The sequence below is a fragment of the Actinia tenebrosa genome, unplaced genomic scaffold, assembly GCF_029948245.1.
Source record: "Actinia tenebrosa isolate PJP-AT-01 unplaced genomic scaffold, QUT_ActTen_1.0 PGA_scaffold12__29_contigs__length_12842862, whole genome shotgun sequence".
In the NCBI taxonomy this organism is placed as follows: domain Eukaryota; kingdom Metazoa; phylum Cnidaria; class Anthozoa; order Actiniaria; family Actiniidae; genus Actinia; species Actinia tenebrosa.
Window position 1 is genome coordinate 3,423,252 of NW_028292572.1, and position 27,673 is coordinate 3,450,924.

The 27,673-nt window shown below is 35.4% G+C and overlaps 3 protein-coding genes across 5 annotated transcripts; 2 read left to right on the top strand and 1 right to left on the bottom strand.

The window, feature by feature from the left end:
- The first annotated feature begins 262 nt into the window (after positions 1–262).
- LOC116303358 (uncharacterized) lies at positions 263–10,470 on the top strand. The gene is made up of 15 exons (XM_031712886.2): positions 263–462; positions 937–1,048; positions 1,737–1,859; positions 2,618–2,688; positions 3,123–3,213; positions 3,333–3,396; positions 3,679–3,742; positions 4,530–4,627; positions 5,017–5,196; positions 5,667–5,828; positions 6,073–6,140; positions 7,325–7,358; positions 8,102–8,168; positions 8,701–8,777; positions 9,269–10,470. The coding sequence occupies exons 1-15, from the start codon at positions 333–335 to the stop codon at positions 9,302–9,304; spliced, it is 1,377 nt and encodes a 458-aa protein (XP_031568746.1). The 5' UTR covers positions 263–332; the 3' UTR covers positions 9,305–10,470.
- Positions 10,471–21,264: 10,794 nt separating this feature from the next.
- Positions 21,265–26,447, top strand: LOC148911980 (uncharacterized). 3 transcript variants are annotated; one of them, XM_089028436.1, is made up of 10 exons: positions 21,269–21,762; positions 21,849–22,384; positions 22,461–22,818; positions 22,957–23,154; positions 23,344–23,530; positions 23,796–24,047; positions 24,317–24,488; positions 24,750–24,898; positions 24,985–25,185; positions 25,584–26,447. In XM_089028436.1, the coding sequence occupies exons 1-10, from the start codon at positions 21,409–21,411 to the stop codon at positions 25,748–25,750; spliced, it is 2,574 nt and encodes an 857-aa protein (XP_088884562.1). In that variant the 5' UTR covers positions 21,269–21,408; the 3' UTR covers positions 25,751–26,447. The 3 variants fall into 3 exon arrangements, with proteins under 3 accessions (XP_088884564.1, XP_088884563.1, XP_088884562.1); XM_089028438.1 differs by lacking the exon at positions 25,584–26,447 and having other exon boundaries at positions 21,265–21,762; positions 24,750–24,825; positions 24,985–25,179; XM_089028437.1 differs by lacking the exon at positions 24,985–25,185 and having other exon boundaries at positions 21,267–21,762.
- LOC148911981 (uncharacterized) lies at positions 25,962–27,571 on the bottom strand. Its single transcript, XM_089028444.1, has 3 exons — positions 26,994–27,571; positions 26,633–26,887; positions 25,962–26,360 (listed from the first exon to the last, which is right to left on the bottom strand). Exons 1-3 carry the CDS (start codon positions 27,284–27,286, stop codon positions 26,204–26,206), a joined length of 705 nt encoding a protein of 234 aa, XP_088884570.1. The 5' UTR covers positions 27,287–27,571; the 3' UTR covers positions 25,962–26,203.
- Between the last annotated feature and the right edge of the window lie 102 nt (positions 27,572–27,673).

The following is a 27,673-nucleotide window of genomic DNA, read 5'->3' on the forward strand; positions in this document are numbered from 1 at the left end:
AAGAAATGAAATCGATATGACCATATTTCGTTTCACTCAAACGGCAATTAATGACGACAATAAACCCGAGGCCAATTGAGGGTTAAGTACATGATCAAACACGCTCGGCAATTAGAAGGAAACCCCGCGTCTTTTAATATTTTCTTCCGCTCTTTTTCCTCTACGAATCATTCATCACCAACTCCAGTATTTGGAAAAGTGCCTACAACGTGACTTGCAAGAAGCCCATAAATATCGCGAAAAATCGCCTTCTTATTCAATTCACAATTGCAGGAATAGAAGACTCGTTGGATCTATCGAAGTTTTGCTTATTCTAACAAGTTTGCTCAAGCATGGTCAGGATGTGGCTGATAGTTTGTTTAGTCTTTCTTGGTGTTTGTTTTGACGGAGTTCGTTCATCTTTGCCTCCTCCATCTAAGGCTAGTGTTGGTGCCTACTTCACCATGAAAGGAGCAGAATATGGTAAGAAATGGTATATCAACAACTCGTATATTAACCCCTCATAACTTGTCTTTAATTGTTTGATTCTCTACTTGTTCATTGACGTTACAATTTTACCGTAAAAAAATTGCTTTTAAGACTCTCGTTTTACTATTCCTATGTACACCAGGACCTACGTTGAGTGATTTACAAATTCCTAGTTGTTATATCTACTACAAAAGCTAAGAATGCCTTCATCGTGCAACGCACTGATATCAACAACTTGGCTGACCTCTAAAAGATCAATTATCATAATTGATCTTTTAGAGGTCAGCCAAGTGGTTGATATCATTGCGTTGCACGATGAAGGCATTCTTAGCTTTTGTAGTAGAGCAAATATGAAATTTTATATTTTATAATTTCTATAACTATTATTATTCTTGTTGTTTGTTCCGTTTATATATCCCCTCCTCGTATGCTATCTGTTTTATTTCAGTTCTTTCCTTTGTCTTTCAGTGAACCTCATTCTAGTCAATAAGACCAAATCCACAATGGAAGGTCAAAAGGTCCCCCCTGTAAGCATAAGCAAGTCTATATGGTGGAATACTATCCGCCTGTCTCTTGCAAAGTAAGTACCTACTTTGTTATGTTACTTTGTCTTCCCCTTTTCTTTTTTCCTTTTTTTAAATTTTCTTTCTCTTTTTTTCTTTTCCTTTTTCTTGTTCTCTTTTTCTTGTTCTTGTTCTTTTTCTTTTTTTCTCTTTTTTCTTTTTCTTTTTCTTTTTCTTTTTCTTTTTCTTGTTCTTGTTCTTTTTCTTTTTTTCTCTTTTTTCTTTTTCTTTTTCTTTTTCTTTTTCTTTTTCTTTTTCTTTTCTTTTTCTTTTTCTTTTCTTTTTCTTTTTCTTTTTCTTTTTCTTTTTCTTTTTCTTTTTCTTTTTCTTTTTCTTTTTCTTTTTCTTTTTCTTTGTCTTCTTCTTTTCCTCATGCTTTTTTCTTTCTTCTTGTATCACTTCAAAGCAGAAAACAAAACACGAAAGTATAGTTTACATTTGTCCAACTGTCATCGTTTTGGCACTTGATCATATCACACTTACGGCTCCAATTTTCTTCGGATTTTATGGTTTCTGATTTGTATATGAGATTTTTTTCCAATTTGTTTTCGACTCTAACGACTTTCAAAGCAGACGTGAGCCACTCCATTTGTCATGACTTTAAAAACCTTATTAGTTGTTCACTGAGTCAGGATACACTGGCAATAGAACACCATTACCCGAATAATGATAATAGTAATGAACTTCTTTTTTGTTTCTACACAGTTCCAAGATCAGATCTGTGTCCTTGGGAACTTCTTCAATCCAGTTTCAAAAAGGCTTCATAAAGGTGGTAATACACATAGACTCAGCTGAGGTTGCTGGTGAATATAATTATAATGGAGGCATGTAAGTATAGAGAATGAATATGATGTTATATTATGATATACACTCAATATACACTCAATTGCAAAATCGTATCACTGTCGGGTTCAAACGTATACATAGAAGCCGAGATCGAAAGGCATGCTTGGAATAATAGCAAAATTCTCCACTGTAGTATTCATTTAAGATACACAGACGACATGAAACATGTTATAAACCTCCATGCTCTCTGTCCGTGCTACAATTATTAACATTCCACGAGTCGTATCACTAGTAAGCTCTAATTACTGTGCGACTACACCAACCAATGCACCCAGGAAAATTTTCATACAAATTAGCCAATCACGGTAGAGTATTTAAACAATAGAATTTATACAAATTTCCACATTTTCCTCTTTAAAATCATATATTTTACTTTATACGAGTGTGTGTATGATTAAGAGTGAACAAGACAAAACAGTTTAAACTCCAAAATTCTCTAATTCATCTGTTACGCAGCGTTGAAAATATAATTTGTGAATTTGATTTAAAATTTGCTAGGATGACCTTGGTTGATGTAGTCGCACTGTAACGTATTTCTCAGGTATCATTTTTTTGTTTCGGCTTCTATTTTCTATTTTTTTCCCCTCGATAACTTTAAGTGCGATTGCCTTTTTCACATCACATTCCAATCTATTTCAATCATATTTCTATATACGTATGTATTTTGCTTGATGCTGAAAACGGCCGATGTCGATTAATGTAAATGATTATGACGATTCCATATTGTTTGTGGTTTTAAGACTCGGCAGTGGAAGAGGAACGTACGTCGTTAAATTGAAGAATGTTTGGATCACCAAATATCTCTCCGTAGGTAAGGGAAAAAAATTATTTTTTTAAGCGACTTCCGTATGAGTGAAATGCTTAAAGCACGTACGACATACGACGTGCCATAACATTGAAGGGGCTTCTCCTTTAGTTCAAAGTGAACATCAATGAACTATGATATTTCATTAATATTGTAACATACGTCTGGTATTTATTTTATTTCTTATTGTGAAGCGCCATGAATTTTGATATGTGCGCTATATAAGTTCCATTAATATTATCATTATTATCATTATTATTATTATTATTATTATTATTATTATCTTCCAATAATTCAAACAATCAAAACGCGTAGTTACGGTTACGGAAACGTACGGTATGGCAGATCTACGTATTTGACGTATCGTTCCCTATATACTCATACTAGAAACCACTCTATCAATAAGCTAAGTCTTCAGTACCCCTTTTTTATATTTAAAGGTGTTAGGGCTGATGGAAAACCAATTTTGATAAATGGAAAATGTTCAAACTGGATAGAAGACACATCTCCAGAATTTACAGGTGGATCAAGGTATGATTCTTATTATCACTGATAAAGGGTTTCAACACTTAACCTCTTGGCTGATGTACTTCAGGACATGGTATACTTAGGTGTCTCTTTCTAATGCTTTCATTTTCTTCTTCAATTAGTTTTATCATCAACCTGCTTGTTTCTCTGGTGAAAAGCTCCGTTAACAATGACGTCAGGAAAAAGGTAAAAATTTGAATGCACAAAACACGTCCAATGGCGGGCCTTTTCCTTTCTTATTTTGTTATACTAACTAGAACTAGGTTTCAAATGCCAAGCAGAATATGTTAATTATACGTGCGTGTACATATATGCTTTCACTCAAAGCCAGCCAGAGGGCAATTTGTGATGGAAGCAAGATCGTTCTGCACAACCTTGGACATTTACGGGAAGCCCGAGTAACCGCATTACTATAAAATCCGCCGCATAACTTCATTGTTTAGGCTTATCGGATTTAATTTTTTTTAGATCTGTACCTCGATCAATGAAGCTATCCAAAAGAGAGAGAAAATGTTAACAACGTTATATCCAGGTAAAGCACAATATTATATACTAACTTAATAAGTTTTGCTATTAGCTATTCCGAGGTTGAGGGGAAGAATGCGTCGAGCTGGCATTGAAGGGCATTGTGGGACTGTTTTTGGCATGCTTGCAAAACAGCATCGGTTTTTTACCCTAAAACAACCCCAAAATGCACTGCGATTCAATGCCAAATCGACCCAATTTTTCTCAATCTCAAAATGGCTAATAGTAATTAAATTCTGTGTCGGGGAAATTCTTAGGTTCTGAGGAGTCAAATAAAGATAGCAAACATATAGTGCATTGTGACCTAGCTTCTCAAACACTTTTTAAACACATAAGGTATCCTGTGAAGAAGTATTCACACTCATGCACGAAGAAAAAGGGAAGAGAAAAAAGATGGAGAGAAGTCGGAGAAAAAGAAAAAAAAAAGCATGACATGTATAGCTTTTATATGGGTAGCATGAATGGCGTAGTGATTTACCGCTCACCTCTCAGTGTCATACGTGAGTTGAGTTTGTTGGATGTGTTGTTCTCTCCCTTGCCATGAGGGTTTTTTCGGGATCTCCGGTTTCCTCCCTCCTTCAAAAGCAACATGTAAGTTGTGTGTTTGTATGTTGGAAATATAGAATGCAATGGTAGTGTGTGTGGAGGGAACCTCATGGAAGAGCCCCGCATGAGGAGTGGCGGTTGTAAAATATGCGTTTTTTTTTTTTGTATCAACCGGCCACTACCTCTAAATAATGACTGCTCCCTTGAATATACTGAACTGATACGAACAATTGCATTCCCACTTTTAGAAAGATACAACGTCAGTCGTGTCCAGTGCGCACAAATCAGAATTCCAATTTTGCAGCAGCCTTTGATTCTTACAAGCTACATTAAGGTCTTGGTGGAGGTAACAAAATATTTAATTCTATTTCTCTAATTCACCAGTATAATGGTGTAATCCGGTAATTCTTTGATTGTTAGAAGTGTAACAAATTCATGCAACCCAAGTTGTATTATTCTTTTTACTGATTATGTCTGTTTTAGTGGTAAAAATAAATTAAGGGGCCGAAAAAACATACAAAAAAGAATAAGAAACGAAAAAGACACAGAAAAAAAGGAAATAAGAAAAAAATTAATGCGGATTTTCATGGTTATTTACTAATATTAAAAATGATAATTAATAATTCACGGACTGCAACGTTAGTATTAGACGTGTATTAATGCAGAGCTTATCAATCCTTCATTAGAAAATCAACAGCCCTGACGTACATTTTTTCTTTTTGTCGTGTTTGCCAGGGAGGTATTAACTCAAGTTGTTACCAACTCAATAATTCTTCCCGAGGAAGAGGAGTTCATCAAATCAAGTACATCCCAAATCCATCCAAGATGATAAGTGCCGTGCTGTCTGATCGAATCATCAACTCCATGGCTGATTTGTATTACAAGGCTGGGCTCATGAAGCTGGTTGAAATCCAGGTAAAACTCCGAACGTTTGAATGAATGATTTTATGATAATAGGTTGCTATAGATAGACTACATGTTCAGTCTTGCATTCGATAAGCATGTCCATGAAAAATTGAAAACAAATAATAGGGATCAGTGTTTGCCCTTCAGCTGATTGATACCAAGCAATAGAATACTCTCTGGCTGATAGCACGTGACGGACAATTATTGCTCTTCACTAACGGCTGGTAATGAGATTCATGAGATTCATCACCCTGGTCGATACAAAGCAATAGAATACTCTCTGGTTGATAGCACGTGACGGACAATGATTGTCCTTCGCTAACTAAGTAATAGAAGCTCTCTAATCGATTGGCAGTGCCTTTCATTGCATGCTGGTGTGCTAACAAATACTGTATGCGTAAGTTGGGTTATGGAATAAATAGGATGCATTTATATTTTATATCTTTTGCATTGTTCTCTTTATGTTTATATGGCTACAGTCTAAAGATTTGTTAGATCCACTACGAGTTGCTCTTCACGTGACCAGCCCACCACGGATCAACACAACAGACAACAGTTCACTCGCTGTCTTCAAGATGCAGGCAAATTTGACTACCACGTCTGCAGTCGATGAAACTTCTCAAACATTCTTAGTGCCAGTGGTAAGTACAAAAACGAAGAATTTATGCTTTGCATGTGAACATCAGCAAGATTTTTGATTTCGCGAGTCAACTACAAATTTATACTGATTACCTTATAAGAATAATTAGACAGCTCGTACTCATTGACTGAACAAAACGAAGACGTGTGCATGAGAGTATGTAAGTGGTAGTAAATGAGTAGTTAATTTGTTTGCATTAGCTTTAATAATAACTTACCAAATGTACGTTTATTTCTTTAAAATAGGAAATGACTTGTGATTTCTATCTGGAGAAAGAAGAAAAGGATATCTCAGGAAAAGTAAAGAACCTCAGGTTTGTGACATTGTGACTATGCCCGCCTACTTCGATTCAAAAGCCACATGGTTACATAACACTTATTGACTGGGATTGAGGGACACTTTGTGTTTTGTGGCCACGAGAAGCGCAACGCTGAAGTAACATCGCCGTCAAGCGACCACAATGCACACAGCTTTGCAGAACTTTCAGTCAATAGGTGTTTTGTTATTTACCAAGTGTAATACCTAATACCAAGCAACCAAGCAATTATATATATATATATATATATATATATACACTCGATTGCAGAAACGTTGTAGCATGCATTTATACATTTATACAAATACCTAATGAGATGCATATGCAAAATAACCATTTTCAGCGCTTAAAAACAACTGATTTATAATCTGTACGATCTAATAGACAAGAAAAAAATATTTTGACAGTCTTTGAATGAAACAAACAATAAATAAAGCGATTTTTCTGTTTTGCATATCATTAAATATACTGAATAAATTAGATATATGTATAAATGTATACTACAACGTTTCTGCAATCGAGTGTATATATATATATACACACCTATCCAAAATAACTGTAACTGTAACTGTAACTTCAGATATATATATGTCTTCTGTTCTCGAGAGACGAAACAATAGAGGAACAAAAGACATATATATATATATGTATACAGCCTTTTGCAAAAATTATGGCTGCTTCCAATATATATACAAGTATATCAAAAGCATATCAAAAATTATGGGATATCATCCCTGATATTTTTTTCGAGTTGTCTATCACTAGGGCTTTGTGAAAAAAATATCAAGAAAGATATCCCGCCCTGTCTGATATACGTTCGATATACTTGTACTTATATTTGAAACGGCCATAATTTTTGCAATTGGCTGTATATATATATATATATATATATATATATATATATAAAGTTGCAGAAATGTTTATGGTTACTTATATATATATATATATATCGCTTGTAAAACTTAGAAAAACTTACAATTCCTGTGAAATGCCTTCCGATTTTGTTATCTATCGGGGAATACCAAAGCTACGTTGCCCACTCAGAACATTGCCCAGAAAATAAAAGTAAAATTGTATGACAATCACGCAATCACGTGGCACCCACTTGGGCAAGAAGAAGATAGAGAAAATGGACTTTATAACACAATTTATATAGCAACAAACTATATTTTACGTTTCAGGTTCCAACTGTTCTTTACCAAAGATATTCCAGAGGTGAGTGAAACAAGTTTACTTAGTTCTTCGAAGTTCTTCATAATTAATTCGCTTTCAAACCTCTTAAAAACAAAAATCTTTGATTTTCTTCTTACAAGGCTACGCGTAAAGAAAAGAAAATAGTTCTAGTGCAGTTTTCGTATGACTGTGAAAAGTTCACGGCACGAACACGGTCGTGACACAGCAAGGGATACGTCAGACAAATCACACTGCACGAGAATTTACTCTCCATCCAATCAAATACCCGGAACATGACATAAACACGGCGCGGACACGGTCACGCCAAGATCACGGGAGTTTTAGGCCAATCATATTGCGCGTGAAAAAAATCAGCCAATTAAAATTCTAGAAAGTATCACGGTCACGGCACGTCACGCTTACGGCACTGAGCTTTTCACAGTCATACGAAAACTGCACTAATCTTTGGGTGTATGTTACGTCAACGCCGCCTTGTTGGTTGAAGATAGCAAATCATTGCTCATTAACTTAGCTTTTTTTAACAACATCACGGCTGCATGTTTCATAGCTATTTACATCTCGAGGATTTTTTAGTCGTGTGGTAGCACTCCTAGAATTGGCCGGGAATTTGGATATTATTTTTATGAACGTTAATACCTATGATTTATATTTGCGTGTTTTATATATTGTGTGTTTTTTCTTCTTCTTCTTTTTTCGTTTGACGGATATATCATTATAATAATATATACGTTGCCTTTCTTTAATCGCTCTAAATTTCATTTTAGGAAATCAAGTCCCTTGTTTTACCAGTTTTAAAAACCCACAACAGTCAAATTACCAACAATGTCAACGGTGAGTTCGATAATCAAAATTGCAAGTTTTGGTTATTTTGTTATTGGGCCAAATACATTTATACTGGATAAAACGTGGTGAATAGTTAAAACTCGTATGTAGTGCCTCCAAAAGCCCCTTCATCGATAGAGTACCTCGAGTCACCAACTACGTGATTGGCCTTTCTAAAATACTAATCAAGCTCGTGTTCCAAGCATGGGTCACTGAGAGCTATTGATATGCTAGACATAAGCGAAAAACTTCATGCTTTGTATACAAATTAGTCCAAAACGTCTACTATGATACTCCATTTCCATCTCTCAATAGACCCCTTGCATGTGACGTCAAAGCAGCTCGATCTGAGGTATAAAACAAAAGAATTTCAATCTCCTGAGAATTGGAACCTATTGTTTTGTCCCCGCTCAGATTGAGCTGCATTCCAAAGTACTGCAAGGGGTCTACTGGAGGGCATTGGCCGAGAGATGTCTGATAAAATAGTAATTAAAAAAGATAAAATCAAACTTAATATGTTCTTGGTCGTAATTTTTTAAAGGATTTTTCAACAAATTGGTACCTCTTCCAATGATATATTACATACACTTCACCAACAAGCAATTTATACGTAAAGAGGTGAGTCTTATAGGAATGGGCGACTTGTACTAACACGTCACGTGACCTTGCCCCAGCAATTGACCTTGACCTGTGAGTGCAATTGCCTGCCAAATAACAAAAGACACAGCGGCCATGTTGGTTGTTTATAACAAAATAATTACTTCATTGTAATGTCATTGATAATTCTTTTGTTAAATGATAATATGTTAATAGGTACTAGTATTAGCAAAGCATAGGGACCAAAAATGACATCTTTAAACTTTGGAGGAAATGAAATTGCAGTAGAATCAGTGCGCGTAATATTCAATGTTCAAAACCAAGTCAATTCTTAGATTGCACGCTACGTCATCGCGGCCTCTCGGGGAATCGTTGATGCTATTTAACGAAAGATTTCTTATTAGCATCCATTGTTAACGGCACCAACATGGCCGCCATGCTTTTGTCTTTTAACTCTATTGGGAATGCTTGCAAACCATTAATTGATAATATTAATACTATTATTATTTCAGGGTTACACGGTCTTCGAGTCAGATGTTACAATGTAAACAAGTGCGCCCACAGTGCTTCGAAATTCATCAATTCATTTTATTTTCATTTTGCTCTGATTGGTCTGTATGATTGGACTTTTTCCAGTTCGTAAAATATCACTTGTGATTACAGTCTAATTACTCGGGGTTAAAATCATTTCAGTGTCAAAATATTTACCAAGTATAGAATACACAACTATGATAATACGAACACTTTGAAATTAATTCCACGGACCTTCACTGGAACACATGCTTATTCTACACAGAATTTAGATTTCGTACATGACTGTAACACGGTATGGTACACAGCACGAATACGGCATGGAAGTGGCGATATATGAACCAATAACAGAACACCAAATCACTATTATCCTATTAAAAGGCATATGTTTGGAAAGCGTCACGGTCAAGGAACACGTCCATACCATCCGACAGTAGTACGAAATCTCCTCTAATTGTATCTTGGATGCAGTTTAAATTTCGTCTTACCCTACTCCCCTGCATCAACTAGCGCGCGCGCGCTCTTTCCGTTTGTTGTTTAGATCACCAAAAACGAGATCAAAATAACAAACGAAAGCGGCGCTTGTTGATGCACGGAACTAGGAGGGGGAGGCATCGTTTATCACTGAGAGTGTCGATAAAGACAATAGCAGATATCAGAGTTACACTCTATTCGCTTTTGGGCGCCAGTTTCTATAATATTCATCGAATAGACTTATCCCAAATTCGCTTGACTGACCACAAAACAATGGTTTGAAATCGGGACTAAACTTGATTCTTTTATTCATCAAGTTCAACCTCGACTTGAAACCATTGTTTCGTGACCAGTCAAGCGAATTCGGGAAAGGTCTATTGACCAATGCTTCGAATTGATTTGAAACATTTGTTCGGAAGTAATAGAGTGTAATATCATCCCCTATTTCATCATTCTGGTATACAAATAAGCACCTTGTTTACTGTATATAGCATTTGAAATTTAGTCAAACCAAATTCTAAACTTTAACTGTATCAGACAAATGGGGACTTATTAGGGCAACTGTAGCATTTTGAGACAAAAAAATTCCATCCGTACCATACTTCAACAAATATTATATCATATTTATTCATATTTTTTGTATTATTATGTGAGCATGTTTTGGGGTATACATCAATTTACTATCGGGTTAAAATGATTTCAAATATGAACCACATTTAATAAAAGTGTTTTAAATCAAATTTAGTTTTGGAACTGTATGGATTCATAAATGAAGACTTCATTAAAAAAAAATTGAATTTGAAAGTTTTTTGTTTGTTTTTTTTATTTATTTATTTATTTATTTTTTGTTTTTTTGTTTTTTGTTTTTGTTTTTGTTTTTGTTTTTTTGTTTTTTTGTTTTTTTGTTTTTTGTTTTTTGTTTATTGTTTTTCGTTTTTCGTTTTTCGTTTTTTGTTTTTGTTTTTTTTGTTTTTGTTTTTGTTTTTTGAAAATTACCGTGAAATCAAAACTCTTAATCGAGTAACTAAAATATCAAAAGAAAAAATCGAAACATTACTGCTATAATTATAATCTGTTATTTTGAAATGCTTAAACTCAAGAAAACTAGCTTTTGACAAAAAGTGCTAAAGAATAAATAAAATAATAAGAAATAATACGTTTTCAACAGACTTTATTCTTAAAGAGAATCTATATTTTTTAACAACCAGGGTTTTATGAATTAGGGAAATTCTGTATTCCTCACCAGCATATCTGCATGTTTCCTGTTTCTCTACTCTCTCTACTCTCTCTCTACTGTCTCTCTACTGTCTCTCTACTCTCTCTCTCTCTCTCTCTCTCTCTCTCTCTCTCTCTCTCTCTCTCTCTCTCTCTCTCTCTCTCTCTCTCTCACCCGCACACCCGCATGCACGCATGCACGCACTCATTAAAAAATATATAAAGTTCTGAGTTTTTCTTGTGGTAATATCAGTGCCTCTTTTCTTAGCTTCCACAGTTAAACTGAACAGTACACCTTCTGGAATTTCAAAATACATAAAAATCATAAAAATAGGTATCAAACTTATTAATTAATAATATTTATTTTTTAAACTGGTATTCCAAAACCTATGTCAGTTGTACGCAGAAAGACAAAAGACTAAGATTCTGGTGTGTTGTACTTGAGTTGAAAGTGCATGTAAAACGAAGCCTAATTGATGCACATTTCTGGCTTTCATAATTATTGAAAATGAACAAATCGGTTCAATATTTTTTTGGAATTTTCATTTTTATAGCTCGAAGCTTAAGACGTCTTATTTAATGTGAAGCTATAATGTTCAAAACACGGAAACAAAGATTGAGTACCTCAAACAGATGTTTCGATGGCACCAAGTAGCACTTCCATCGCCATGGTGATATTATCCAACAAAGAGGTTCTATGACTAGATGATCGTTCCTTGATCAAATGACGTCGGTGGAAAGCATTTTCATTCCTTTCTTTGTCATCGTTTGATGGTAAAATCACATTCTTGGCAAACTGAATCTATAAAGACAGTTCAAGCAAAAATTACATGACTTTCATGGAATTTTTTCAATCGTTAGATAAAAACTAGAGTACAAAAACGTTCTTGACATTACAAACGTTCAACAAAGCCGATTGAAAGCTGCCGGCGTACATTATTTATCATTTTTTAACTCGTGGATACGCGAATCGTAGAAACGAGTTATTCAGTGTGAAGGATCTGAATATGCAAATGTGTCACTCACTCACTCACTAAGATATTAGCAAATCGATAATTAAACGTTTATCGATCGTATTATGTCATCTGCTTACGAACGTTACACGACACTAACAAGTACAAAGCTCTTATATTCAGATAGACTACTTTTGCTATTTGCATGACGAAATGAACTGCTGTTGTTTCATGTGGGACATTTTTATCAATTTGAAGACTCGTAGGTCGAAAGATTCATGGGAAAAAGCATTCTTCAGTAGATATTTAAAAAATCTCCAGACTTCATCTTTTGGAGGAATTTGGTCTTCATTGAGAAAGGTCAGAAAGTCACCCTTACAATGAGCAAAACAAGTGATAAGCGATCAGAGCCGTCTATCACACCAAGTGTGAAGTTCGATTCTGAAATATCGATTTATTTATAGGATTTGCTTTAAAACTCAATAAAATAACAAAGAAATAAACAAAGTACAGATTGGAAGCAAAATATACGGTCGATTACCCATCTTTTTACCAGTTAAATTGAGCATTTAAATCAAGCGAATTACTTTGATCTGTATAATTACGAAGGTAAGTCAACAAAATGCACAGAAAGGGCACAGGGTAGTGTCCACGAGTTCGCCAAAAGTCAGATTGATTTACGAGGGCAGCACTTGATAGCCAGTGGATAATAAACCTGTGGCTATCGTTCCATGAATGAATTAATTTTACGAAGGTTGAAGAATATAATGCCACAAAGGAAGCTTATTTATATTAAAAAAATGTGTCATAGTCATATAGACAGATTATGTTACCTCTTCCAGAAGTGATGCCCTCCTCTCGTTAGCAGCCACATTCTTGATGACTTTTCTCCTTTCATGGCCCTTTGAGAGGAACGAATTGAACCATTAGTAACTATATCATTTAGGAAGCAACGATACTTCTATTTAAAACTTTTTGATAGACTTTTGGAATTATAAAATAATAAGCGAAAGTAACCCACCCCTTACTTTTAATTAGTAGTTGGACTGTAAGATACCTGAGAGATAGTAAGAGATTAAGGGGAGAACGAACAAGCACAATAAACAGCACGTGCGAAATCATTAAAATTCAAGAAATTGTAGGTTCATTGTGTTGACTTCAGTAAAATGGTACACCGCACTAAATACAGTAGTTGCAAACTTTACACCTCTCAGCAAATCATCGGAGGTACTTGAATATCAACTTGATTGCATACATTTTCTGTAAAGCTTTTATTCTATCTAACTACGTGCCTTATCGTTGGACGCTCTTCTATCCATGATGACCTCTTTAGCAATTTCAATTTCATCGAGTAGTGATGGTCTGCCAATGGAAGACGAAAGCTTTCGGATAACTTTCACTTTCTCTGAAGCTCGTCGCTGTGATGTTTCCATATCGCAATCCACGTCACTCTTGAATGTAACCTTTTTGGTAGTCATTTTCGCGGAGACATGTTTTTCTTCTTTTTCAAATACCAAGATTTTGGGCATTGGAGGAAGTAGGGGAGGACAGCTCGTTAAACCTTCTTTTTCTATTGTCTCTTTTTGTGTGGTCAATGAAGGAAGGCTCGTTAAATCCTCTTCGTGAATAGTCTCTACATGACAGTATCCGGTTGGTCTTCTATCATGTTTTTCGTAAATCGACACTTCATTCTGTTTGTTTTCGGTTTGGTTTTCTTGTCCCGATTCAAGATCTTCCATGTGACGTATGCAACGGCAAACATGTGCCCCTGATGTATCTTCATTCTCACACTTTCCGCGACAGATCCACCTGCACTCGGTAAATAAACACAAGACAATCATACAATTATTACGTTCATAAATAATTATGGAATAAATGGAATAAATTATTAGTCAATGCTAAAGTATTTTAGGCTTTTCTGAAATTTTCCGTGCTATATCTTTGTTTGCTTCCTTCTATGACTGATATTATATGACTGAGAATAAATGGAATTAGTGGAATGAACAGAAATTATTTAACGCCCAGGAGTTCCGGATAAGGTAGAAAATATTGGCCCAAGCTCTTGATATACAAGGAAGATTTTCAATGCCGAGGGCACAGTTTTTTTCCTTATCCGTACCTTACTAGGACGGTAAATAACTTATTTTAATGTTCTCTCAATTTACGTTTCTACTTTGTTCTACTATTTGTTTTGTTGCTTAACAATCCGTTATCCAATGGGATGGCGTCAGAATATATTCGGAGCGCGGATAGAGATAAAATAGCAACCGCTGGCGCAGCTAATCTGAATGCACGATTTGGAGGATACAGGACGCTATTTTTATTAGTCTAATTATGAAGATTGCTTTTTCCCCGGTAAATTTACAATGTCATAAGTATTATTTTACTTCATCAGTTCTAAGGCCAGTAAACAAACCTATATCAACCACAAAGACTGTCATGTCTATGTCTTATATTTCCTTAGGAATGATTTCAAACTTAACGTTCGAGGCATGACCGTCACGTCATTTATAACATCTTACCCAAACTTTAGGCAGCATACGACCATCATGAAGGCAGCAAATAGCCATCCAGTAATGGCCAAGACTACGTACACAGTCCTTGACAATTCGTTATAGCAATCATTCTTGGTAAATAACGATAATAATGATAGTAATGAAACATTTGATTAATAAATGACATTAAAGATAACATTCCATATAGCTTTTTTCAACCATTGTTTAAAAGAAGCAAATTTTTTAAATTTCGATTCAAAATTGCTAGATATGGTTTCTGATATTGTGCCTTGTCTCCGACGAAGGAATAACGCCAGAGCCGTCAATTAAGGCTATCTCTTTTATTTCACGGTTTTCTAGCTAGCCATGTCATTCATTATATTACTTAATATGCACCGACATAGACTTGTTAGACATGGTCGAGCTAAGTAACTGCTCGTAATTTGCATGCCTGCAATTCACTTGCCTATCTGTAGTCTTCTGAAAATTTCTTACCGCTCTATTAAAGTTTATCAAGCGATACCTGGACGATCTCCTTACATCTTCATTTTCTTCCTAAAACAAATGACTGGGTTATCTCTAAAGTATATTTATTCCATAAGATCACTATTGGGTGTGCCACGCTTAATACTGGAATAGAAATTGATGGTTGGTCATGTCAGTGAGGTGGGAGTTGTCACTGAGGTTGGTCTCGCCAGTGCCTAGCTTTCTTTGCGTCCTTATGAGTATTTCTATTACGTCTTTTATATTGGAAAGTGATGATGGAGTGTAGAGGGTCTTAAGGTGGCTGGACCCCCTCACGCTTGACCGCTACCTTCCACTTTTGGAACGCTGGTGCATAAACGTCTTTTATCCGATTGCAAATCTTTTTTGCACATAAGTCACATAAAGATTGAATTAATGTTTGATGCAGTTTTTAGTGAGATCGGACGTCATAACACGTGATTATGATGAAATATTTGTTTTCGTTTAGAAAATAATTTTAGCCTTGCAGAGCGTTCAACACTAAAATGCTTCGTACCACATAATTATATACTGGATACCTCCATTTGTGGGGATTTTTGAAAAAATCTATCTAGCTGATTACGAGATATTTGAGATTATTTAAATATAGTGCATAATCTACTTCAAAACTAAACAATGGATTTCATACGGCCGAAATTAATATTTCAGAGCTATATATTCACAAAAGTTATTGCTCATTTAGTTTTACTCTGTGTCTAGTTTTATAAGGAACATTTTGAAGGTAATCGACTTATGCGATTTTGTGAAAACGTATAGTGCAGTAGACGGGGTAAACATTTGATGCGCACTTTTCATCGTAGTTTTCTAGTCAATCTTACTAGGTCTTCCATTATTCTAAAATTCGCTGATCATTTCTCTCAAAACTACGTCAGGATACAAATTAGAACTTAAACTAATATTACACAAAATTGCAAGACTAATGAACTCATTTAAAGCCGCTTTCCGATTTACTCCCGAAGCATGGTAATACACAGTTTTTTTTATTCAAACGTGGGACGTTTGTCAAAACTGTGTATTACCATGCTTCGGGAGTAAATCGGAAAGCGGCCAAGCGAGATCAGACCGTGCATGGTGCGAAAGAATTTGGTGTTATGGTCATTAGCAAACAATAGAATTCCCAGAGCATCAAATCGTTGGAAAACGATCAATGTTTTCTGTATTTCTCGTTCGCTTTAGACAGCTTTAAATGAGTTCAATAGTCTTGCAATTTTGTGTAATATTAGTTTAAGTTCTAATTTGTATCCTGACGTAGTTTTGAGAGAAATGATCAGCGAATTTTAGAATAATGGAAGATCTAGTAAGATTGACTAGAAAACTGCGATGAAAAGTGCGCATCAAACGGTTTACCCCGTCTACTGCACTATACGTTTTCACAAAATCGCATAAGTCGATTACCTTCAAAATGTTCCTTATAAAACTAGATACAGAGTAAAACTAAATGAGCAATGACTTTTGTGAATATATAGCTCTGAAATATTGATTTCGGCCGTATGAAATCCATTGTTTAGTTTTGAAGTAGATTATGCATTATATTTAAATAATCTCAAATATCTCATAAATAGCTAGATAGATTTTTTCAAAAATCCCCACAAATGGAGGTATCCAGTATATAATTATGTGGTACGAAGCATTTTAGTGTTGAACGCTCTGCAAGGCTAAAATTATTTTCTAAACGAAAACAAATATTTCATCATAATCACGTGTTATGACGTCCGATCTCACTAAAAACTGCATCAAACATTAATTCAATCTTTATGTGACTTATGTGCAAAAAAGATTTGCAATCGGATAAAAGACGTTTATGCACCAGCGTTCCAAAAGTGGAAGGTAGCGGTCAAGCGTGAGGGGATCCAGCCACCTTAAAAGCCACTCGAAAGTCGAGCCATTGGTAGATCCTGACCGTTGGTAAGGCCGGGAAATTTAAATAAAACAGAGAATTCATTGCTGATTCTCCCTTGGCAGACGGTGATGTTCAAACGTATTCCACTCTCCACACCCACTATATCTACCACTAGATTTAATGTTTTAAGCACACTCTCTCAACTAACATATTGATTTAACCGGACGAAGAAAAAATTGGTGAAACTGAAGAAAAACTCCTTTGGCTTGCCGGGGAAGAACGATACATCATACAAACCCTATTCACATGTGGCGTGATCGTGGCCATAGCCTCCTGAACAACAACTGAGGCCTCCATTAGAAGGCTATTAGAAATGAGCAACGTAACTCTTTAATAAATGGTTATACGGGATCTACAGCTTGTTACAGCGTAGATGTTGCTGCATGATACAAAGTTTACAAATACCCAAAGTTTTTGCCCTTCTTTTGTTTAGTCCTTGGTTCTTGTGAGGGTAGCACTTAATAGCAGCTAATAAACTTGTGCCCGTCATTGTTACGTGATCGAAAACCAGCCAAGAACCCGGAGAAAAAACCGTTGAAGCACAGGGAAGAACCATCTAGAAACTCTACTCAATCAAACTACTTTCACACGATAGTGCACTATGTTATAAAAAACATCAATAGTTAAATAAAGTGCTAAAACAATTGACTTACATCTGCAGAACGTCTTCTACGACGCAATTTATATCGACCTCGTGGTGAAAATCTTGCAGAAGTTGACGTTGGAGGAATCAACACTTCTGGATTAAAAGAGATGCACAAATGTGAAAAAATATCATTCTGGGGTATATAAATTGTATCGAGAGGAAAAAAAAGTTTGCAGGTTTATATAGCGGCAGAATATATTATATGACTTACAAACCTTTTTGGTGGATATGATTACATTTTAAAACATCTCCGTGCATCCGTGTATACACAGAACATATATGGATTTATATATGACCTTTGATTTGTATTGTGTATTTTCAAGGGATTGTCATTTGTATCTCATAAGAAATGCAAATATAACATAAAACTGAAATGGTACTTATGGATTTCCATAAGATAAATCCTCTCCCCTCTCCACCTCCTTCGCCACTCTAAATGGCATGGTGCCCTGTTTCTTAGGATGTGTGTGGGTCCCCTAGCCTAAAGGCTGTACACTCATACGCTAAGTGATCATGCCACCTGCCCATGCATGCACGAATACATTACCGTCTGAAGAAATTTCTTCACTGATTGTGGGTCGCATTTCTTTGAAACTTTCGTCCTTATTGTCTGATTCAGTGATGACAGAGCCATTTACTTTCGGCAGAAACCTATTATGCGTTGTGTCATCTTCTTGAATACCAGGAATTACAGCAGCACTAGTAGAATACACACTTCCGGTTTGCAAGTCGTCGTTGTTGGCTGCAGCTTTTGTGGCTGCTTTTATCTCTTGGTGAACCATTGCAACATCTTCAACGCCGTAGCCATTCATTTTTTTCGCGGAGATGTTTTCTTCTACGGGGGGTTTTGTAGGAGCACTAAGCAGTTTTCTTTCGTTGTTCCCAACTGGAAACTTAGTCGGCAATTCTATTGGTTCCTCGACATTTTGTGGCAATTGGGTAAATCCTGTTGATTCTCCCAAAAGTTGAGGCGTTGATATGGGAACCCCTTTAGGTTTCCTGTTTTCATTTGGCAAAAACTGGGAAAACCCTGTTGGTTTTCCTGTGTTTTTTGTCAAATCAAATGAATCCTCAGATCTTCTGTAAATATCATTTTTCGGCACTGATTCGTCATTGACCCCTGCAAAGTGTTCTGGTTTCGGGCTCCTTTTGAGCTCCTTGTCATCTACTTCCAAAAATGACTGACTTGAATAAGATTCTTGTGTGGTGCTGCTCTCGGTAATGGCATTATTAATGTTTGGTGGTTCGTTATTACGTTCCTGTTACAAAAGAATCAAACAAAGTTCTAATGTTCTTTGTCAGGAAAACATGCGGAATTTATTTCAAACACCGCTAAATACAGTTTGAGGAGGGTGAAGGAAGGTTCATTCTGTGTGTCTCACATAAAAAACACGTTGCATTGGCTACTATTAATTCGGTTCTTCCAGACTAATTACTTTATATCTATTTAAAAAGTGCAAAACAAAAACAAAAAATGTTAAGTATATTGCATTCACCAATGTTATTAAAAAATAAAGCAATATTTGGACTTAACTGATAATTCTTTGCTTGGATTCCAATAAAAGATTAAGTTGGTTTTATGATACGAGGTTCTAAACCTTTTCAAATCTTTTACGCATTAAAAGTCAATATTCTTCTTAACACGATAAGCGCTCTTCTTAAAAAATACACCGAAAAAGAACTCAAAATGATAATCACAAAAAGTAAAATAAGTTGCTGCAAACAAATAAAAGTTGCTGCAAACTGATAATGCAAGTGATAATACGCGCGCAGACGTTTTTACTTATTGTTTACAGCAGCTTTTGGTTTTTTTTTTTCTAATAATTTGTCCTAATGTTTTTTCTTTTTGCAGCAACTTTAAATTATTTGCAGCAACTTTAATTTATTTGTAGCAACTTTAATTTATTTGCAGCAACTTTAATTTATTTGCAGCAACTTTAATTTATTTGCAGCAACTTTAATATATTTGCAGCAACTTTCATTTATTTGCAGCAACTTTCATTTATTTGCAGCAACTTTCATTTATTTGCAGCAACTTTCATTTATTTGCAGCAACTTTCATTTATTTGCATCAGCTTTTTTTTCATTTGCAAAAGCTTTTATTATTTGCTTGCAGTTGTTCCCTATGGGCCACCGTCCTTTCAAATTCTTTATGCTTCATTGGAAAAAATTGTCCATACATTTGGAATATTTGCACTTTTCGGTCTTATTCCTCTCTTTCCAAAGCAAAAGGTTGTTCTTAAAAGTAAAGTTATATAGCACAAGTAAACTGCGTGACAAAAAATCCTAAATGACCCGTAAATCTTCTGTTCTTTCGCTAACTAGTAGTAAGCGTGTTTTCGAGGCTACGAAACCTAAGAAACCATGAGAGGCGAATGTATAGGCCAACGGATAGTATGAGCTTATAAAATCAGCAAAAATACGGTTCTAAATTTTAACAAATTCCTATGAATTATATACCAAAATGTTCAGGAAAACCCAAAGTTTTCAAATCCACTTCTGTTTTTTTTTTTTTACTGGTTCTGCTTTATTTCAGGGAGAGACGATTTTCTAGCTTTTCTCTTGTAAAATACGTCCAACAACGTACATTCAACTCAAAAAGTACAGTGGTTTTTTTTCAATAGAATTCAATCTAAACCATATAATACAGTCCGTGAATAGTTGAATTAACTGAATCCACTTCTGTTTTTTTGCCTAGATAGTCATTATTTTGAGAAAAGATCCAAAAACCGTGTATTTGAGACATAATTTGTATGGGTTCGGGAGGGGGCGTGAGTTTGAAATCGTAGCTGACCAAATGTTAACAGATTTTTTCTGATGTAAGCGCATATTCTCATGATTTCTTTACTTTAACTTTTAGTTTTAGAATTACAAAATGAAAATTGTTACCTCCAAAGTCTTGAGATAATGAATATTGGAATATTCATATTAGGTGAAATCTCGTCAAGCGGCGATTCTTTAAAAAAAAGACAAAGTATATAAGTAAAAGGCTGTGCGTATAAAACATCTGTATAGAACATGTTCAAAATATAACGGTGTAACTAAGTTCGATATTAAAAATTGAATCAATTGAATCAGTAAGAGTAAGCATTTATCAAGATTAATTTTTGCCCCAATAATAAATGACACCTTTCATAAAAATGTTGATAAAGAGCTATTTTATCACTTGATTTCCCAAACGTGTGTTTAAGACGCAGTTTCTTAATATTTAGACGGTAAACTCTTTATCTCTAGCCTTGCGCAAGTTATGGATTGTTTTGTTCTTAACCGAAAGTTATTTGATCAATTGTATGATAAAAATTACTAGTAACTTTTCATCCAAAATGCGCGCGCGCTTCCTGTTGAATACGCGAGCAAAATCTTAGAATCATTCAAAAAGTTTTGAAATTCAAAGTCATGATCATTCGACTTACCGCGTGAAGAGACGCCTTGCAGTGCAACAAGAAAAAAGGCTAAAAAAATTAGCCACTTTTTCATATTTTATTTTAAATAATTCAAATCTCTCATAGCGTTTCCTCGGAATCTATCCATCGTGAATAGCTGGATAAATGGAATAATTAGCTGACGTCATCAAATTAAATTAAGCTACTTAATATTCTAATTACCACTTTTAATTTGATTTGATTACGTCAATCGTATGGAAAACGACTTCCGGACCCAAAACTTAAAGTGTATATCAGGTCTAGAATTTTTTTACGGTTTTGTCATCTCTAGATGATATAGATAAATATTCCAAAAAAAAATTTTCGATTTCGAATTTTTTTCATCTCGAAATCAGCCTTCAAAGTTAGATTTCTGGCGACGCCCAGTCGTGTTGGCCGTGTTTTGGGAGACGCTAATGGACTGGCACTAGTTTTTCTGTGACGTAAATTCGGTGACACAGTTTAGATCGGCCTTTCGAAGTATTGTAAATATGCCTAGTAGGTGCGTGGTTGGAGGGTGTTCAAATATAACGAAGAAAGGCATAAAACTTCATACGATCCCTTATTTTAATGATGACCGACCAATAGCAAAGGCTAGAAGGAAAAGATGGGTCGATTTTGTGTTGAAAAGAAGAGCAAAATGGACGCCTACGGCGACTTCGGCAATATGCTCGGAGCACTTTTCTCCAGAGGACTACAGTCAGCGTTACTCTTTCGGAGAAGACGACAGAAAGCTGGCACACTTAGTAAGGGATGAGACCGGAATTGTGTCATACCCAAAACTTTACCCAGTTCCATCGACTAGTTCAGCTGAAGCCAACAATTCTCAAAGAAATCGCCGAAAGGTAAGTCGTCGATTGATAATAAAAAAATGTCACACATATTGGACTATATGCCCCAACTGTAGCACTATCGTTTGTTTACTATATAGATTCTTAGAGACATGATCGCTGCTAGTACTGGTGAGTCCAGAGAAGCCATGGGACCTGTTAGAGAGCTTGAGAATGAAGACAGGTTACCTGTAGACAATGCAGAGGAGCCTGATACAGTAATCAGTGCCGAGGATTGTTCTTCAGCGCGGGATTTCAGCACCCAGACTCCAGATTGCTTGGCTTGCAAAAAGCTCAAAGAAGAAAAACGATTGCTACATAATAAATGCATCGATTTAAAAAACAAGATCGATTCTCTGGCAAAGGAACCCACTCCAAAATCGTCCTGTGGTATTCAGTGTAATTTAACACAGCTGAACGACCATGAAGAAGGTCTTGGAGAAAGGATCGGAGAGAATTTGGAACAAGACGATGAGTATGTAAATATGGAAGTGGAGGAAGATGATGAGGACACAGTTGACTATGACATTACAGAGGAAGAGCCTGAGAGTATCCCTGATGACGTTGACTATCACCCCTACACAGATACAGAGACAGAAACTGAAACGGAGGATGAAGAGCATATGACAGGAAAGAGGTATGGAATAAATTTGATCTTTATAGTTTAAATCTTGACAAAAAATAATTTGTTTTGCTGTTGTTTTGTCTTACAGATTCAATTCAAGCAACTATAGCACTAGAACTGAGCCTAAGTACATTGTCTTCTTGTCCAAGCTGTTATTGTTGTTCTCCTTCTGCCACTCCTGCAAGACTGAAAACCCTGTTGTGACATACCGAGAAGTAGGGACTATGGTCAATATCACTACTACATGCCAAAACCCCAGATTCCCAAAGAAGGAAAATACTTGGAGAAGCCAACCCAACATGACAGGCACTAAGATCCCAGCTGGTAATATTCTCCTGTGCTTTGCTGTCCTAACTGCAGGTGCTTCTGCAAGCAAGGTTTTCAGGCTATTTCAGCACATGGGAGTTGCCTGCATCACACTTACTACTTTCTTTAAACATCAAGGGGTACGCAATGTTTACAAAATGCTTTATTTATAAAAATGATCTATCATAGTTGAATTTAGTTGAGTAATGCAAACAAGGGCTCTGTACCTGAGAAGTAGGAGAATTATTTTCCATGTAAATTTATTTTTTGAATTTTAGGAAAAGCTGTTTCCTTCCATCCTGCTGTTTTGGAAAAAGTACCAAAAAGTAATGCTAAGTGAAGTAAAGTCACTGCCAGAGCCCCTAACACTATCTGGAGATGCCAGGCATGACAGCATGGGGCACAGCGCCAAATTTGGAGTATACTCAATCTTCCTTTGTAATTTGCCGAACATTATTCATTTTTCCCTCGTACAGGTATGTTATCATCATTGGATGTTATGATTCTACTATATCTGTCCTTACTGCCAAAACAGGTAGTGAGAATTAAACTTGTAAAAAAGCACTTTGTTGACTTTACATTCATTATGTTCTGTACACACATTCTTATTTGACTCTATAAGATAATTAATGCTAATCTTTGCATTGTGCCATTGTTCCTTTTAGAGAAATGAAACTGGTAGCAGTACGGCGATGGAGTACGTTGGTTTCAATAGGAGCATCAACTTCCTTCTTCAAATTGGCCTTACAATTGGCACCTTCGTATCTGACAGACATCTCTCCATTGCCAAACACATGCGAGAAAAGCTGCCAAATATTACTCACTATTTTGATCTTTGGCACCTAAAGAAATGTATGAATATCTAGTGGTATTATTATTAATATCATATTTTATTAATTATTGGTGTGACATATTTTAAACCTCTACACCACTTATTTAATGAAGGCAAAGCAAATATTAGTAAATATTTACTACAGTTATCTTTGAATATCTCTTGGTCAACTATACCTGTTTTCATGTCACCTTTGGAGTCAGAATGATTGTTTATGAATACATTTATTCTAATGGCATATGTATATTATGATAATAATAGTAATATATTGCATTTAATTTGCAGCTGTCAAGAAGGCTCTGAACAAAGTTGCAAGAGAAAAAGGATGTGAATTAATCAAGGACTGGATTCAGCCTTGCTTAAACCATCTCCATTGGAGTGCGACATCAACTGTCTGTGGAACCGGAAGAATCATCTGGTCAAAATTCAACTCCTTCAAAAGCCACATTCTTAATAGGCATAAAGATCTACCTGACCCTCTGTTCAATAAGTGCTCACATGCCGATGACATAACACCTAGGAAATGGCTTATCCCTGGTACTCTTTCTCTATTTTTATGTTGATAATTTCAAAATTTGTCACCACTGTTTTGTTCACACGGTTTTGGAAGAGTGATCCAAATTCCATTTCCTGGCCAAATCCCATGCTCTCAAATTAGTTATGTTTTTGAGCAACTCCAATTCCCACTTCTTATTTGCAAATCCCAAACCTGGTGCATAAAATTGAATTTTTCTAGCCCAGAAAAGTTGACTCCTAGTACCTAGCACCTATTTGACTGTTATAATTATGTTATTTTTCTTTATTAGATTCTGTGGCATATGAGAAACTGGACAAAGCATTGAGCAAAAAAGGAATTGTTGCTGGCATTAAACAGGCCTCTCCTTTATCGCAAACAAGTTGCCTCGAGGGATTTCACTCGCTACTAAATCAGTTTTGTCCCAAAATGATTGCATTCTCTTTCCCTGGAATGTATTGCAGGTATCTAGTACTGTGTATAACTTGTATTAATATGTATTTTTGCTATATATATTTTTCTAATATTATAATCATAGTATTATTCTCATATAAAAGCTATCAAGAAATAAGACATAAATGCATGACTAAATATTTGCATTCTTGCAAAAACTTGAATTGCAATATGCAAAATAAAGAAACAAATGAAATCAAACTAAGATATTCAAATAATAATAAGAATAATAATTTGTTATAATCATTCTCTTTGTTTTCTTTCCTTCCAAGACAAATACTTGCTGTAAGCCACTTCAACTACAATATCATTAGAGAGACAAAAAAGAAGCCAGATGGATCAGACCAAGTGAGATTTATTTATCCGAAGTTTAAAAATGGGGAGGCTACTGTAAGAGATGTGAGAATAAAACCAGATTATGGTAAGAATTGCTATTTCGGCACATCTGATTTAACAAAAAGTCAAAAAATACTTGTATACATGTTATTGTTTATCTTTTATCAATAGGGTATGTGGAAGAGATATACATCACTTTTCTCGAAGCATTGCAGAAAGAAGACATGTTAAGAGAGGCACAGAAAGAATTAAAAGAAATGACCCCACCATCAATGAACACGATGCTGGTAAAAGAAAGTAAAACTGTGGCTTTGGAAAAAAAGGAAAAAAGAAAGAGTATGGTTGTAGACAATGTACCACCCACAACACCATGTGAGTAGGATGTTATTTCCCATTGATGTTTCTAAGTTTGAAGAGTGCCATCATCATACCTGTGAAATTTGCTTAGCTGAATAGCACTGAATAGTGCTAACCAAACAAAAGAAAACAAATGAATTTGTGCTAATTATTACTACTATTTAGATTTTGTACTATTTCACTGGTTATACTGACTGCACTCTGTTTCAGTGTTCAAATATCACCAAGTCCTTATTCAGTGCTTTCACTATAGATCTTTCTTCATAATTAGACTGTTGTGTCTAAGTCATGAAGGTTTATTTCTAATATGTTGAATAATCTAACAGTCATAACATAATAGAAGTATAATATAAACTAACAATTTTGTCATCAACTACTTCACTTCATGCTAATTTGTGCATTACTTTTATCAGTATCACAGGTACTTGAACAAGAAGCCAAAGCTGCCGAAATGAAGAAAACAAAGAAGATTGGAGAAGGCAGGATAGAGAAATCAATCCCTCATTGCACTCATTGCAAGAATCCCATGAAAGGACACAAGAATGTGAAAGACTGCCCTAAAAACCAGAAAAGCAGTTAATACTCTCTTGCTTTTAGAGTGAAGTTACTAAACCCGTGAAATAGAAATTACTTGTTAAGGTGTAATAGTCAAATAGACACAAAAGAAAACAATGGCATTAGAGTCTCAGTGCTAAGGTGTATTAGTCTACTATCCATTTCACTGGTTTAGTGACTTCACTCTTATATTAATATGTAGAAATGTATCATTTTGTAATACTTTTTACAATTAATTATTTTATAATTTTTTATTATAGTTGTAAGTGCAATACAAAGTGACAAATACAAAACAACCCTCATAAAGGCAATTTGAGTCATTTCTATTAGACCCATGATACAAAGTTGTATAATTAGTGAGGAGAGTCGAAGTAAAACAAAAGAAAACAGTGAATATCTACTACTATGTAGTGCAATTTTTTTCATGCTTCGAGTAAAATCACTCTAATGCAATGTTCTGTTTATAATATAATATGTATCACTCGTTATCTTCGTATCCACAAAAATCGGTGCTAGGAAACTGTTTTCTTATTGAGTGGTATGCACAAGCAGGCAGTGGGATTCTCTTGGATCCTCCTCCTTGATAACCATGAACCAATTGGGTGAATTCCCTGTAAGCTGTTGCACGGAGAAGCCTAAAATATGAAATGATAATTTGTTAGTATATAAACTTATCAAACAAACAAGAATATATTCTTGAAATAAACAACTGTCAGTTACAATTGCTATTTACATCATTATCATGGAAATAAGTAATACTTTAAAACGGCATGGTATGACTTGTAAAGCACGTGAACAGTAAAAGATATAAGAAAATAAGGAAGAAAACATTAGTCATAGTTATCTTACTTGTTCTGGGCCCATGTAATTAAAACTAAGCTTAGAAGAAAAAAAAGGATTTACTCACTCTTCTTCACTGCCAGTTTGTCTATACTTATATCCGTCGATAGTGCGGTACTTGGCACATGATGAACGTAGGGACCAGCGATTTAAACAAACAGGCTCAAACCCTGGATGTAAGGTCACACAAATGGGAGGTACTTCCAATTCTTCGAGCACTTCGGAAGACTTCAGTGACTCGAGACAACCCTCTATTTCGTGACAGCAATTACACTCTTGAGGTTTTTGAAGTAAGTCTTTCTTGCAATGACCGCATCTACACCTAAAAGAGGAAACGTTTAGATTTGCGAGTTAGTAAAAAAATCAAAACGAAACTAAATATTTTGCAAAAAGAGTGAGCTTGTAGCTAGATCTTGATAGTTACGTACCAAGCGCTATTCGGCGTGACGCCATCAAATCTTTCTTGAAGCTTTTCATTTCTCTTCTCGATCTTTGAAATTTCTTCGTTATATTCACTGAGCCAGTCCGCATCAGCAAGTGGTTCTGAAGAATATGGTCCTACCAATTCGTGAGATTCAGACCTGGGGTAGCTATCATCTGACTCGTGTGTTTCAGCATGTTGATGGCATTCGTCCTCTATTTCTCCATCCTCTTCCTCTGAATATATACTTGAAATCTCGCTTTCAGAGCTGCAATCACTCCCGTAATAGTTCGTAGCCATCTTGTGAAATTATATATTGAAATTTATGTTTTTTGAAGGAATGAAAGTCACTAACGGGTCAATGTTTACAATACTTTGTCTACTCGTATCCTTGACAATCGCTTTTCTCGGTTCTCGAATTTACGTCACTAGTTACCAGTCTCCTAAAACACGGCCAACACGACTGGGCGTCGCCAGAAATCTAACTTTGAAGGCTGATTTCGAGGTGAAAAAAATTCGAAATCGAAAAATTTTTTTTGGAATATTTATTTATATCATCTAGAGATGCCAAAACCGTAAAAAAATTCTAGACCTGATATACACTTTAAATATATCCATGACATTGCCTTTTACTGAGTTATCCAATAAAAATATTGCACTCTGTTTATTAAAAAAATTTTTTTTGAA

Bases quoted from the DNA above. Each gene is read 5' to 3' on its own strand.
- LOC116303358 (XM_031712886.2), top strand. From the start codon at position 333: ATGGTCAGGATGTGGCTGATAGTTTGTTTAGTCTTTCTTGGTGTTTGT. The intron at 3,397-3,678 runs GTAAAAATTTGA...AATTTTTTTTAG, and splicing joins ACAATGACGTCAGGAAAAAG to ATCTGTACCTCGATCAATGA. The intron at 5,829-6,072 runs GTAAGTACAAAA...TCTTTAAAATAG, and splicing joins AAACATTCTTAGTGCCAGTG to GAAATGACTTGTGATTTCTA.
- LOC148911980 (XM_089028436.1), top strand. From the start codon at position 21,409: ATGCCTAGTAGGTGCGTGGTTGGAGGGTGTTCAAATATAACGAAGAAA. The intron at 23,155-23,343 runs GTATGTTATCAT...TGTTCCTTTTAG, and splicing joins TTCATTTTTCCCTCGTACAG to AGAAATGAAACTGGTAGCAG. The intron at 24,489-24,749 runs GTATCTAGTACT...TTTCCTTCCAAG, and splicing joins TTCCCTGGAATGTATTGCAG to ACAAATACTTGCTGTAAGCC.
- LOC148911981 (XM_089028444.1), bottom strand. From the start codon at position 27,286: ATGGCTACGAACTATTACGGGAGTGATTGCAGCTCTGAAAGCGAGATT. The intron at 26,888-26,993 runs GTACGTAACTAT...TTCCTCTTTTAG, and splicing joins GTCACGCCGAATAGCGCTTG to GTGTAGATGCGGTCATTGCA. The intron at 26,361-26,632 runs GTGAGTAAATCC...TTCATATTTTAG, and splicing joins CAAACTGGCAGTGAAGAAGA to GCTTCTCCGTGCAACAGCTT.